A 12,861-nucleotide genomic window follows, 5' to 3' on the forward strand; every position below is an offset into this window, starting at 1 on the left:
GCCACACCCGGAGCCTTTGACCTAAAGGTCTGATCCACAAGGCAGTGGAGCATCCTCAGTAGATGCAGTCCCATGGTAGCCGGTGACCAACAACAGGTTCATACGCCATTCGTTCCATCAGGATACTGGAGCCCATGTGCACCATTGGTTTGGAATCAGGGTTTTCCAACTCCCCTAGGTGGACCCTACATGTCCACCAACCCGGTTAAAGTGCCGGACATTCGCTTTTCGTCCTCTCACTTTCGTAAACAACACCCCGGCCACGAGAAGGCAGTGATTAGGACTTCCCTGGCAGAGGATATATATACGCGTGGCTTTATGAGAGCATTTGGAGAGGGAGAGCGGACTCTCCCCACTCTTGGCCGTACCAGGGTATTTTGGGGGCCCATATTACCATACCATAATATTAACACATGAAATTAAGTATAAACAAATGTTGTAAAAAAAATTATAAAGATCTATATTTACAAAAGTTCACTAAAATTAATATAAAACTACCATACTCTAACACACTATTACTATTGCTAATGATTATCCCTGACATTGACAAAATGAACTAACAAACAATGAATGTAATGATAAAGAGGAAGCTTCAAAGAAATGCAGTACAAATCAGTTAAAGACAATGATGTAATGTGTTCTCTAAGCTATGATGATTCAGCTATAGAGCTTTCAATAATTCTTTCTTCTTCTGGACACCATCTTTAGAGTCTACTCCTATAGTTCAGAGACCACATCATCATTTCACATGACACTGTATAAACGAACTTCTTTGTGATAATACAATAACAAGGAGAATAGCCAAGATGACATGGGGATTAAAAATGAAACTGGAAATAGTACTATTCACATGTGCAATCGGAAAAGTGTAAAATTACACAGATTGTGTGTGTGTGTGTATTAATAACAGGTTCAAAGAGATTTACGACAACAAGGAGAACATTTTGAAGAGATAGGGAAAAAGAGAAGGAGAAATGCAACAAAACATAGACAATTCAAAGATTATAAAACAATCAATAACAGTAATGATCGTAAATACCACTTAAGTAGATCGAGATCTATGAAACCTTTGTAATATCCTTATATTATTTGAATAATAAGCATAAGTTAAAAATAAACCAACTACACCGGTACCCCATAGAATACAATCACGAATTGGATGAGATACAATGGACTTGTCGATAATTGGAGATTTTTCTATAGGATAACAATGTGATAAACAAAAAACACCGAACAGATTAATTTAAAGTATGTGAGATACTGACATTTCTTAATCCAATGAAAAAGAACAATTGAGCAGTCAAGCTTTTTGGTTTTCAGCCACTAAGTCGCAGGTTTGAAACCCATTCTACCTACTGTCATTTTGGGCGATCGTGGTAGTTTTTGTTAACTCTGACAATCAGAATACGAAGCAAAGAGAAGTACACAGATCTGTATCTGATAAATGAGTTAAAAAGCATTTATCAGACGGTCAAGATTGTCGGACTAAGTTCCTAAAGATGATAATACTTCTTTTTTTGATGCATTGTTAGATCTAGCCAATGACTATATTGTTACAGTTTTCCTTAGCATTCTCCAAAATATGGAAGAATTCTTCTTAATTGAAGGTTTCTCATGATGGCATTCTTATCCAAACTGTATCATCTCTTGTTATAAACCATCCATGTTGATAAAAAGACCTCAGGATACCTAGATTTTATTATTGGGTGATAATTAAAGAGATCAATCTTGATAAAAATTTTCTTATCCATACTTTCTCAATGACACCTGCTGTTACTTAATTTGTTGTTATCACCTTTAGTTCGCTCATTTTGTTGTCTACCAAGGTCATTGCATGATACCATGTATTTATTTGATTTAAACATATAAATTTTGGTACAAGGAGGCACCCGATACATATGCGCCACACAAATCTCATTCGATTTGTGTGAGAGCTATGATAATGGCCGGCTGCCCAAACAAAAACAGGTAGTTTTCTTAGGAAGCCACACCCGGAGCCTTCGACCTAAAGATCTGATCCACAAGGCAATGGAGCATCCTCAGTAGATGCAGTCCCATGGTAGCCGGTGACCAACAACAGGTTCATACGCCATTCGTTCCATCAGGATACTGGAGCCCATGTGCACCATTGGTTTGGAATCAGGGTTTTCCAACTCCCCTAGGTGGACCCTACATGTCCACCAACCCGGTTAAAGTGCCGGACATTCGCTTTTCGTCCTCTCACTTTCGTAAACAACACCCCCGCCACGAGAAGGCAGTGATTAGGACTTCCCTGGCAGAGGATATATATACGCGTGGCTTTATGAGAGCATTTGGAGAGGGAGAGCGGACTCTCCCCCCTCTCTACCGTACAAGGGCATTTGGGGGCTATGCCATGTATACAGAGAGTTGTCCCAATTCGACTACAACTTCTGTTCGCAACACAAAAATATCCTGAAATCTCTAATGAGGGAGTGTCGTATATCAGACATCCCGTGTAACGAGATGTCATTATAATATACTTGTCAAGAACATATCCTGTTAATACTGTTCTTTTATGAAGTGTGATTTTCCTACTGAGTGTTTTAATTATCATCATCATCATTATCATTCCCTATTACCTATTAATTTGTCCAGTTAACTTTTTGTTATGTCCCGACAACAATAGTGAATGGTAACTTTGGGATCTATTTATGAACCAATACTATGAGTATATTTTTATCGTATAATCGCTAAATAACTTACTTACTTACTTACGCCTGTTACCCCTCGTCGAAGAGCATAGGCCGCTCACCAGCATTCTCCATCCAACTCTGTCCTGAGCCTTCCTTTCCAGTTGCTATTCAGCCTTTTCATATCGGCTTCTATTTCCCGGCGTAGTGTGTTCTTTGGCCATCCTCTTTTCCGCTTCCCTCCCGGATTCCAAGTTAGGGATTGAGTCGTGATGCACATTGGTGATTTCCTTAATGTATGTCCGATCTACTTCCAACGTCTTTTCCTAATTTCCTCTTTAGCTGGAAGCTGGTTTGTCCTCTCCCATAAAACGCTGTTGCTGATAGTATCCGGCCAATGGATGTTGAGTATTTTGCGTAGACAACTGTTTATAAATACTTGTACCTTCCTGATGATGGACGTAGTAGTTCTCCACGTTTCAGCTCCATACAGTAGGACTGTCTTGACGTTCGTATTAAAGATTCTGACCTTGAAATTGGTTGAGAGTTGTTTTGAGTTCCATATGTCCTTCAATTGTAGAAATGCTGCCCTTGCTTTGCCAATCCTCGCCTTTACATCTGCATCCGATCCTCCTTGTTTATCAACGATGCTCCCCAGGTACTTGAATGTTTCCACCTCTTTCAGAGTTTCGCCATCAAGTGTGATTGGGTTGGTGTTCTCCGTGTTGCATTTGAGAATCTTGTTTTTTTCTTTGTGAATGTGGAGGCCTATCGATGCGGAGGCTGCTGCTACATTTGCTGTCTTCATCTGCATTTGTTCGTGTGTATGAGAGAGGAGGGCTAGGTCATCTGCGAAGTCCAAATCATCTAATTGATTCTGAGCTGTCCATTGTATTCCGTATTTCCCGTCAGATGTCGAATTCTTCATAATCCAGTCAATTACTAGAAGGAAGAGGAATGAGGAGAGTAGACAGCCTTGTTTGACTCCGGTCCTTACTGAAAATGCATCTGTCAGCTGTCCTCCATGCATGACTTTGCACTGTAGTCCATTGTATGAGTTTTGGATAATGTTGACAATCTTTTCAGGAACTCCATAGTGTCGAAGAAGTTTCTCCTATCCACGCTGTCAAACGCCTTCTCATAGTCAATGAAGTTGACGTATAGTGATGAGTTCCACTCAACTGATTGTTCAACGATGATCCGTAGTGTCACAATCTGGTCTGTGCACGTATAATCGCTAAATAACTAAACTATTCATATTCATGTCCCCTTTATTATAAGCTTTATGTTGAACTATAAAATATTGTTATATGATTTACCGTTCCTGAATTATGCCCTTGTCTATTATTTACTATCTCCCTTATTCACAGCTACAGTTAGCTGAATCTTATACGAATGTTATTTTCCATTTTATGGTACGATGTGGTCTGTTTGATTGGTATATAAACCCAGTATGTTTGAAGTATAACGATTCGTACCACAAAGGCTATTATTGATGTTCTGGACTTAACTGGCTGATAGCAAGACCGACAAGTACTCTAGACTACTCGTACAGGTTTCATGTGTCACAGGTCCGATCGATAATTCACTGCTCTCTAATAGGTAGGTACAAGATAATAACAATTGCCGGCGTAAGTTATAACACTTTTCATCAGATTATTTGATATGTATAGTACAAATGTATCACACAGATACTAATAATCTTCATCCATCTTACTGTATTATCTACATTTATCAAAGAGGGGGGGACTAACTGTTTCAAATTTCTTCTGAAAAAAAAATAAAAGGAAAAATTAAAAAAAACAATAAACAAAGATGGATAGTGGCCAGCAGTGGAATCCAGTTTGACGCACGTTTCGTCCTATTTTGGGGCTCGTCATCTGGATGTACCTGCATCTCAGACTTGTTGATGTTCACTCTGGGACTCGAACCCAGTACTGTTCGCTTCAAACACTATCGCGTTATCTACTCAGCTACTAAGTCCTAATACAATACTAAGTGGATAAAACAATAAAGAAAAACCAAACAAACTAATATAAATCATACCTTTTCTAAAACATTTTGTATATTTATGAAAGTATTTTAATGTGATATTTTTAAAAAATCTAATTAGATTAGGACATTGTAATAAATGGGTGATTAAATGATGTGAACCAGATTGTAAACAAGTAGATGAGGATGATGATTTATAGTCGATATCCCACCAATTTGAATCACCATACTGTGATTCATACATTAATAATGGCCATATAAATGCAAAAACATAAGCATCAACTGCAGTTGGTCTTTGATTTGGTGGATAAGTACATGCATGCAAAGATATCAGCGTATATGAAACAAAGAGGAATAAACAAATATCAGTGTTAATATGATTAAACAAAACAATAGAGCAATATGTAAAGTATATATATATATATATATATATTAAAAACAGAGGACTGTTTATTTATATCTACATAAATAGAGATACTCTGGATCGTAATCATGTCGTACATTAGTTGCTACACTTTGTGAAGCAGCGGTGCATACAATGAGGTGAGTTATAGGGGTGGTGGTGGTCCAGTACTAGCAGCGAAAGTGATTGAGGTCTTAGGTAGAATCTGGGAACTGGACGTAATTCCATCTGACTGTTCCCAATCACTGATTGTGCCAGTCTATAAGAAAGGACAAAAGTCCTCTTGTGACAATCACAGAGAAATCAGTTTGACTAATATAGTGTCTAAAATATTAGCTTCAATAATACTTGGACGCCTAAGCAAAGCTCGTGAAGAGCAGACTAGGGAAAACCAGGCTGGTTTCCGACCTGGATGTGGTTGCATAAACCAGATATTCACTCTACGTCAGGTCCTAGAACATAGACATACATTCAGACGTCCCACAATCGTAGTATTTCTCGACATTAAGGAGACATTTGACTCCGTTGATCATGAGGTTCTGTGGCAGTGTTTGTCACTGAAAGGAGTACCAAAGAAGTGCATTAACCTCATAAAGGCTCTCTACTCGAACACAACTGGTCGAGTTAGAGCCTATGGCGAACTGTCATCAGACCTGGTTACCTCAAGTGGTGTTTGTCAGGGCTGCCCACTCTATCCATTCTTGTTTAACTTTGTCGTTGACGTGCTATTAGAAATATCACTTTCATCATCTCAATCTCCAGGAGTTGAACTTTTACCGGGAGGCTCACTTGTTGACTTGGAATACGCCGACGACATAGTTATAGGGCTTAACGTTCACAGGTGTCAACATAGTAGGCTTCGCTAGCACTAGGTGTGAAACTGAAGCATTTGCTTTTCTTTGTAATGTTATTATTACGAAATGATTAATCCGATAACAAGTAAAGGTTTGACCTGTAAGTGCATATAACAACGATCTTAGGGAACCGTCAAAGTGGCAGCTAACTGAATGAACACGAGATTTGGTATATAAAGTTGTTCATTTTAAGATCGACAGTCGATGTGACATACAAATAATGAACAAGAAAACTCAGGGTCAAACTTAAACAACAATTTCTAGTTGTCAATAACAATGATTGTACGAATCAAATGAAATTCTAAAAAATGTGAATAATGACAAAGATTATTTACAATTTAAGTCCATCAGGTTTCACAAGCTGCATATTCTAAACCATCCAGCAGCTTGAACTGATACTTCCACAGGAAAATCTTCATTATGAGCAGCTCAACAAACATTCACCCATGTGAAAACTTACTCCCATCGGCGTTAATTCAGTGAAAAGCCATTAAAGTCATTGTATTTAGAAATTTATAGAGTAATTAAACGGACAGAAAGAAATATTTTGTTATCATTATGCGGTATGGCAACTCGAACTGATGTACGTACGTACGAAGTCCTACGTTATGACTGACTGACGATACATATATTTTTATTATATGATTGTTAAGTAGCTGAACTTTACATACTCATGTCCCTCCTACTTTAAGCTTTATTTTGACCTATAGACTATTATTACACGATTTACCGTTCATGAGTTATGCCAAGTCTATTAATTACAGCTTCCCAGATTCACAGCCACATTTGGCTACGTCCTGTAAAAATGTTATTTTCTATTTTATGGTACGATGTAGTCGGTTTGGTTTGTATATAAACCCAGTTTGAAGCGAAAGGTACTGGGTTCGAGTCACAGAGTAAACATCAACTCTGAGATGCAGGTACATCCAGCTGATGAGTCCCAAATTGGACGAAACGCGTGTCAAACTGGATTCCACCGCTAGCCACTACCCATCTTTGCTTACAATACTTGTGAATTAAGGATATATCGAGGCAATACGCACAGTATACACATATGCCAATCAGAGACTGACTAATTGCAGTCCTAAACATCAATGGGAAGATTCAATTAAACAATACTAAATGAATTTAAATAAACCCAGTGTGTCTGAAATACATGATTCATATCGCGGAGACTGAGATTGGTGTTCTGGATTTAACAGACAGGGCTAGGCTGGAGGAAGGACCGACAGAGACTCCAGATTGCTCGTACGGGTTTTATGCATCATTGATCCGGTCGATAATTCACTGCTCTCTAATTGCCGGTATTATTACGGGAAACAAGGCCACAAGTTACAACATGGACAATCAACACAAACAAGAAAATGTCACTACAAAATAACAGATTTAACTAAACGCAGTTCCACTGAATCCTGAAACCAAAATTCATGCAACCCAAAACTCTATATTTCCGACGCTTTTATGCAGAACTGTGAAACCGATCCAAAACATTGTGTTTATTCTGCTAATTATTTTCTGTAAATATCACTGAATCTGTTTTTTTCGCTTTCACAAATAACTTCTTACCTTGTTTACACATTATAATTATTTACACTACGAATGGTCAGTCAGTCAGCTACAACGTATGACCAGGCACAGTTATGCATCGGTCCAAGTTGTCATACCTCATTAGCACAACAAGATCAACACCGGATTCATAGTAGTTAATTTAGTGGTGGTAGTATATAAAAGAAAGGTTGTATATAAGGATATAGTATAGGAAGGAAGTTATGGAGCAATTATAATCTCAAGGTTTAAGGGAAGATAAAGAGTGTACACACCTACGCCATTGTGATCGATTCTGAGCAATTTCACCTAGAGTCTCCAACCATTGGTACTTTTCATAAAACAGCATCACATTATTTTTTGCATTTTTTTTCCACCTATATTTGTCACACTATTTCCTTCAGACGCTGAAGTAAGGTATGTGAAGATGACTAATATTAACTTAAACTGTAAAAACGTTTTGTCACGATTCACATTTTTCAGAATTAAATTTGACCCGTACGATAATTAAGTTTGATCTTGAGTTGCCTTAGACATTTTCACCATGTCAGACTGATTGTCGATCTCAAAATGTTTTTCACTTTGGCGTCGTGGAGATTGTTAAATTTCATTGAAATCATGAACCGATCAATGTTGGACTACGACTGAAAACCTGGAAGCATAAGACGGCTGCCTTGTCCTAGTATGGGACCATTCAACAGTGCGCATCCATAGCCGTGCAAGTGGTATTCGAACCCAACATCTTCGGTTTCGGGAGCAAACGCTTAACCTCTAGATCAATGAGATGACACGAGCGTTTGCAATGGTGGTCTAACATTGATCTCGAAATGAACAACTCTGTATATTACATCTCATGTTCGTTTAATTGAACCGTCGTTTATGGAAACCTGTACCATAAAAGTCAGTGCAGTTACCTAACCTATTCGTTGATGGAGAGGGTCGGTTTATTCAAACAGAGCATGAAAATACCAGACCTCTACTAATTTGAAGTTCAGCTGGTTTTAATATGGTAGACTTTGTTAACTTCCCGCTTTGAAAGCGCGTCCATATACAAGGCACTTAATTTGTGACATGCAGTATTTTCCGAGGCGAATCTTCCAGGTAAGTAGTGCGTTTATTCGAATAGCTAGAACGGCGGGTTTCATGAAGAAATAATAAGTTACATTGTATCACTTGGAGGATTATGTGAGTACTGCATGGTTATGGTCAGTTACTCACAACGTAGAACCTGATATGTGTGTATCAGTTAAAGTTGCCACATCCACATAGAGAGATGAAATTGTTAGGTTAAACCCCAGAATAGTAAAGGTAGTAGCATCAGTGGTGGTTGAAAAGATAAGGTATTGAAGATTAAACTTAAGAAAATATAAATCATTGAAATAAGAACACAAAAATTTGTAAGGAATTCAGGATTTTAGAATTTCAGAGAAGACAAAGAATGGATGCACCTGCATCATCGCAAATTATTTTGAGCCATGTCATTCGAAGTCTCTAACGATTTATTATGATAATAATTACGCGGACTCCAGCTAGATGACCTGAGACTTCCTAAATGGCTCAACTTAACAGTCAATGACTTGATGGATGGATGTCAAGTTAGGCTGCCTCTAGCTTTTAATTCACTCCAATAGCAGATTTACAAATGAAACGTAATTTCTGAGACAATTTATTCAAATTATCAACTTACCGATCGCCGACAAAATATGTATTTTCACCCAAAATGTGAGCAAGTGATGTAATGCAAAGTTTGGCCAGTGAATATAACTACAATTAGAAGACAAGAGGATATATATCTTGACTTGTCAATTCAACGAGACTTAAATGATAAGTACGAATCAATGTAATTAACCTGTGATCTGACTTCTTGATGCGTAACAAGTGAAAACATTATCACAACACTATTAAAAAATAAACAGGACTAAACTCGAACCTACGACATAGTAATAGTATAACGAAACAGTTAAATCAACTAACTGTAAACCTACTGTTGTAATGCACACCAACGTTGTTGACTTTGATATTATATATATCTACATAGACCTAGTATCAGTTCTATCACAAGCCGAATTTCACTTTGTTACATTATATCGCGAAGTATATATGACGCATAAATGTGGTAGGAATTGTTCCGTAAAATTCATTTTGACACGATAAAATCAACTGGAAAATCTGATCAATGAATCAGTATATTGCTCGTATCTGCTGGGATCACCAGGTAAGTAGTAGTGAGGTTAGACACAGGGTATTAGGGAATGATGGTAAATCAGTTGATGAGGTCATGGATCTTCATCGACTGAGATTGAGGTTAGGCCACGTGTTACGTATGCCTGGACACCGATTACCACGACTCGCTATGCTGACTAGTGTAGGGGATGATTGGAAGAAAGTTAGGAGCGGCCAAACCAAAACAGGGTATCAGTGCTTGAAGTCACCAACTTCTGGTCTGAGCCATGTTGGTAGATGCAGACAACTTGGTTGGGGTCCGTGTGACTATCGTAATCAATGGTTGGAGACTCTAGGTGACATGGCTCAGAATCGATCACAATGGCGTAGGTGTATACACTCCTTATCTCCCCTTAAACCTTGAGATTAAAATTGCTTCATAACTTCCTACCTATACTATATCCTTATATATAACCTTTCTTTTACATATTACCACCACTAAATTAACTACTATGAATTCAGTGTTCATCTTGTTGTGTTAACGAGGTGTGGCAAGATGGACCGATGCATAACTGTGCCTGGTCCTACGTTGTAACTGACTGATATGCCACTTCCATAGGATTTTATTAACAAAATGTCACAGATGGGTGATACCATCAGCGAATATAATCTACTATTGAAATTAACTAGAAGTGTGAAGAACACATTGTCGTTTAAAAAGCCTCTTGCTAAATAAATGACAATATTTACATAGACTACTTAGTATGGAATAATGAATCCAATTTACGAATAATTCAAAGCATGAAAATTGAGAAGTTAAACCAACATCGAAAAAAGAAAAACTTACATACTCGCCAATTTCTGAATCGGACATATTCTTAAGACATAAAACTAACTGAGAGAACTTTGCCTCTTTTACTTTTTTGTTACGCCAGATATGAGGAATATATAATTGTTTAATAAATCCAATTGATTCAAAATACATTTTTCTAGTGAACTTAGTATAAACAAAATCATCACCCCATAGGAACCAATTAACTGCAGGAGCTAAACGACGCTCTATAGTTGAAATTAAAGCACATGATTGAACACCCTCAATGTCAGATAAGTCATATTCTAAGCCATAATTCTGTTAACAAAACAAATTGACACGAAAAAATTTACACTCATTTTTATTTATTAAATGAAACTTAAAAATCATAGTGTACTGTTGTTAGTTTTAAACAATAACAACTTGCACAACCCCACACTGATAACTACCAGGTGCTCACCAGTGACTGGTTTCGTAAGGTAATTGTCGGAGTTCTAGTGAGAAGCCGTGACCAGTGGAGCTAATCTGTGCCAGGTAGAGACAGGTATCTACCTCAAACAATAGAAGATGGGCATACAATATCGTGGACTGAACCAATCCCTATTTGTGCCAGGTTTTAAGCTGTGTATGACTGGTTGACACAAGTTGTGAAACCACATCAGTATAGGTAGGTGCAATTAACTATATGATTATTAAGATAGTAGTATTGTCAGTAGTAATAACAGAAGGCAAAAACGGATAACACAATTTGAGAATAAAATATATTTGCGGAAGTGTACAAAATAACTTTGAAACTCAAGATCAAGGGGCAGACAAAGTAAATGCATGTGTGCCATCGAAGTCGGTTTCGTCATGACATAAATTTATCGACCAGTGATCATAATTACTGTCTAAACCCCAAGCAGGTAGTTTGGACCTATATGTATATAGTAGGTCAAGTAAGTGAATGGCTAGAACTCTAAGAAATTCTCAGTAAAATTTCTTTGCTTTGTATTGGCATTTTACCCCTTTCATTACTGTTTATCATCAGTAACATTAGATTGTGTACTACACAATATTTCACCCTTTGACAAATAGGTGAATAATTTTAGAAAAAAGGTTGATTAAGTTGCTAAAAGTAGTAGGGGTACTTCATTTCACATGGTCTGGGTTTTTTAACCATCAAAAAATTGTGTGGAGATTTTACAGATACTTAGAACTGATATTAACTGGATCCAAAATACCCAATATAGAGAAGTAGGTTGTACTCTAATTCTGGACCGGTAATTTAGTGCAACAGACAAATCTCTGAGTGACTGGACGAAGAAAGTTATTTCTATGAATAAACCCATGATACGAATAAACAAAATAATGCAAAAAGTCTAGACATACAATTTAGGTGGTTAGCCTTGAGGAAGGTTCATGCTAAACTCGGATTGTGAATTTCACTAGCCAATCATTGATGAAACGTATGGAATCCAGTGGTATGTTGGATCAACTACTTCGTTCTCAATGTATCATATTCTCATATGTTATCATTTTTATATATTACTACTGTTGGAGTAACTTTTTCTATGAAATTAGTGTCCATCTCGAGCTACTGAGGTATGGTAGCTTGAACCGATTCATATATGTATCTAGTCCTACGTTGTAGATGACTGACAATTTAGACAATATTCTACACTATCAAGTAAGCTTCAAACAATAGTTGTTCGTCTGCAAAGCACTTCAAACCTCAGTAACTAGTTATAATCACTGAATACACTTGTTTTGATTTTAATTTGAGATTCTGGAGTGAGCAAACAATTGTACAGTAACAGGCTACTCAGTTAATACTGCTGTTATTCCGATAACTATCAATCTAGACTACAGTAGAAAAGTGAGAACATTCAGAATGAAGACTAAAAAACTCACTTCTTTCCTCAAATACGTTAGGATAACTGGGGTTCTGTGATAATCCTTACCATCATGACTGAGAATTGGAAAGTTTTCAACAGTTAACTGATCAGGTACCTTCATTTGTATGTTCATACGTGCCCCTTTAAACCTAATATAGCACTGAAGTTATCATTATGTTGCTTTAAAAGACTCACGAATATTAGCAAACATTCAGGATCACAAAGCAGTTCATTTGGAGCGGACAAAATCGTCAAGTCCATCACGAGGATTATTTCGAATTCACCTGACGAAGTGACCTTGTGTCTCAAAAACTAAGTAGATAAAGCCTAAAAATCATGATTACTGGTATGCTGTTGTTCTGTGTTGGTTACTACAAACACTTCTATCGTTTGACAATTTAAAGTTTCTCATCTTAACAGACCCCTCTTGAGTTAGGTGGATGATAAATAGCCAATCCGGATGACATAAAAAATCACAGGAAAATAAAACTTGATGGAGGAGCTTCTTCAAACACAAGGGTGTTGTTGTAATCGCTTGTTCTTCAGAGTTAGAATATATAAAAGT

At 37.3% G+C, this 12,861-nt stretch overlaps 1 protein-coding gene across 1 annotated transcript; it reads right to left on the reverse strand.

The window, feature by feature from the left end:
• Positions 1 to 692: 692 nt before the first annotated feature.
• Positions 693 to 12,557, reverse strand: Smp_176760 (metaxin, putative; the record flags this gene model as incomplete). The annotated part of the gene is made up of 6 exons (XM_018791785.1): positions 693 to 1,197; positions 4,698 to 4,936; positions 9,133 to 9,209; positions 10,456 to 10,737; positions 12,313 to 12,456; positions 12,492 to 12,557. 6 exons carry the CDS (start codon positions 12,555 to 12,557, stop codon positions 1,043 to 1,045), a joined length of 963 nt encoding a protein of 320 aa, XP_018645105.1. The 3' UTR covers positions 693 to 1,042.
• Positions 12,558 to 12,861: the final 304 nt, after the last annotated feature.

This window comes from Schistosoma mansoni (assembly GCF_000237925.1).
Source record: "Schistosoma mansoni, WGS project CABG00000000 data, chromosome 1 unplaced supercontig 0076, strain Puerto Rico, whole genome shotgun sequence".
Taxonomy (NCBI): Eukaryota; Metazoa; Platyhelminthes; class Trematoda; order Strigeidida; family Schistosomatidae; genus Schistosoma; species Schistosoma mansoni.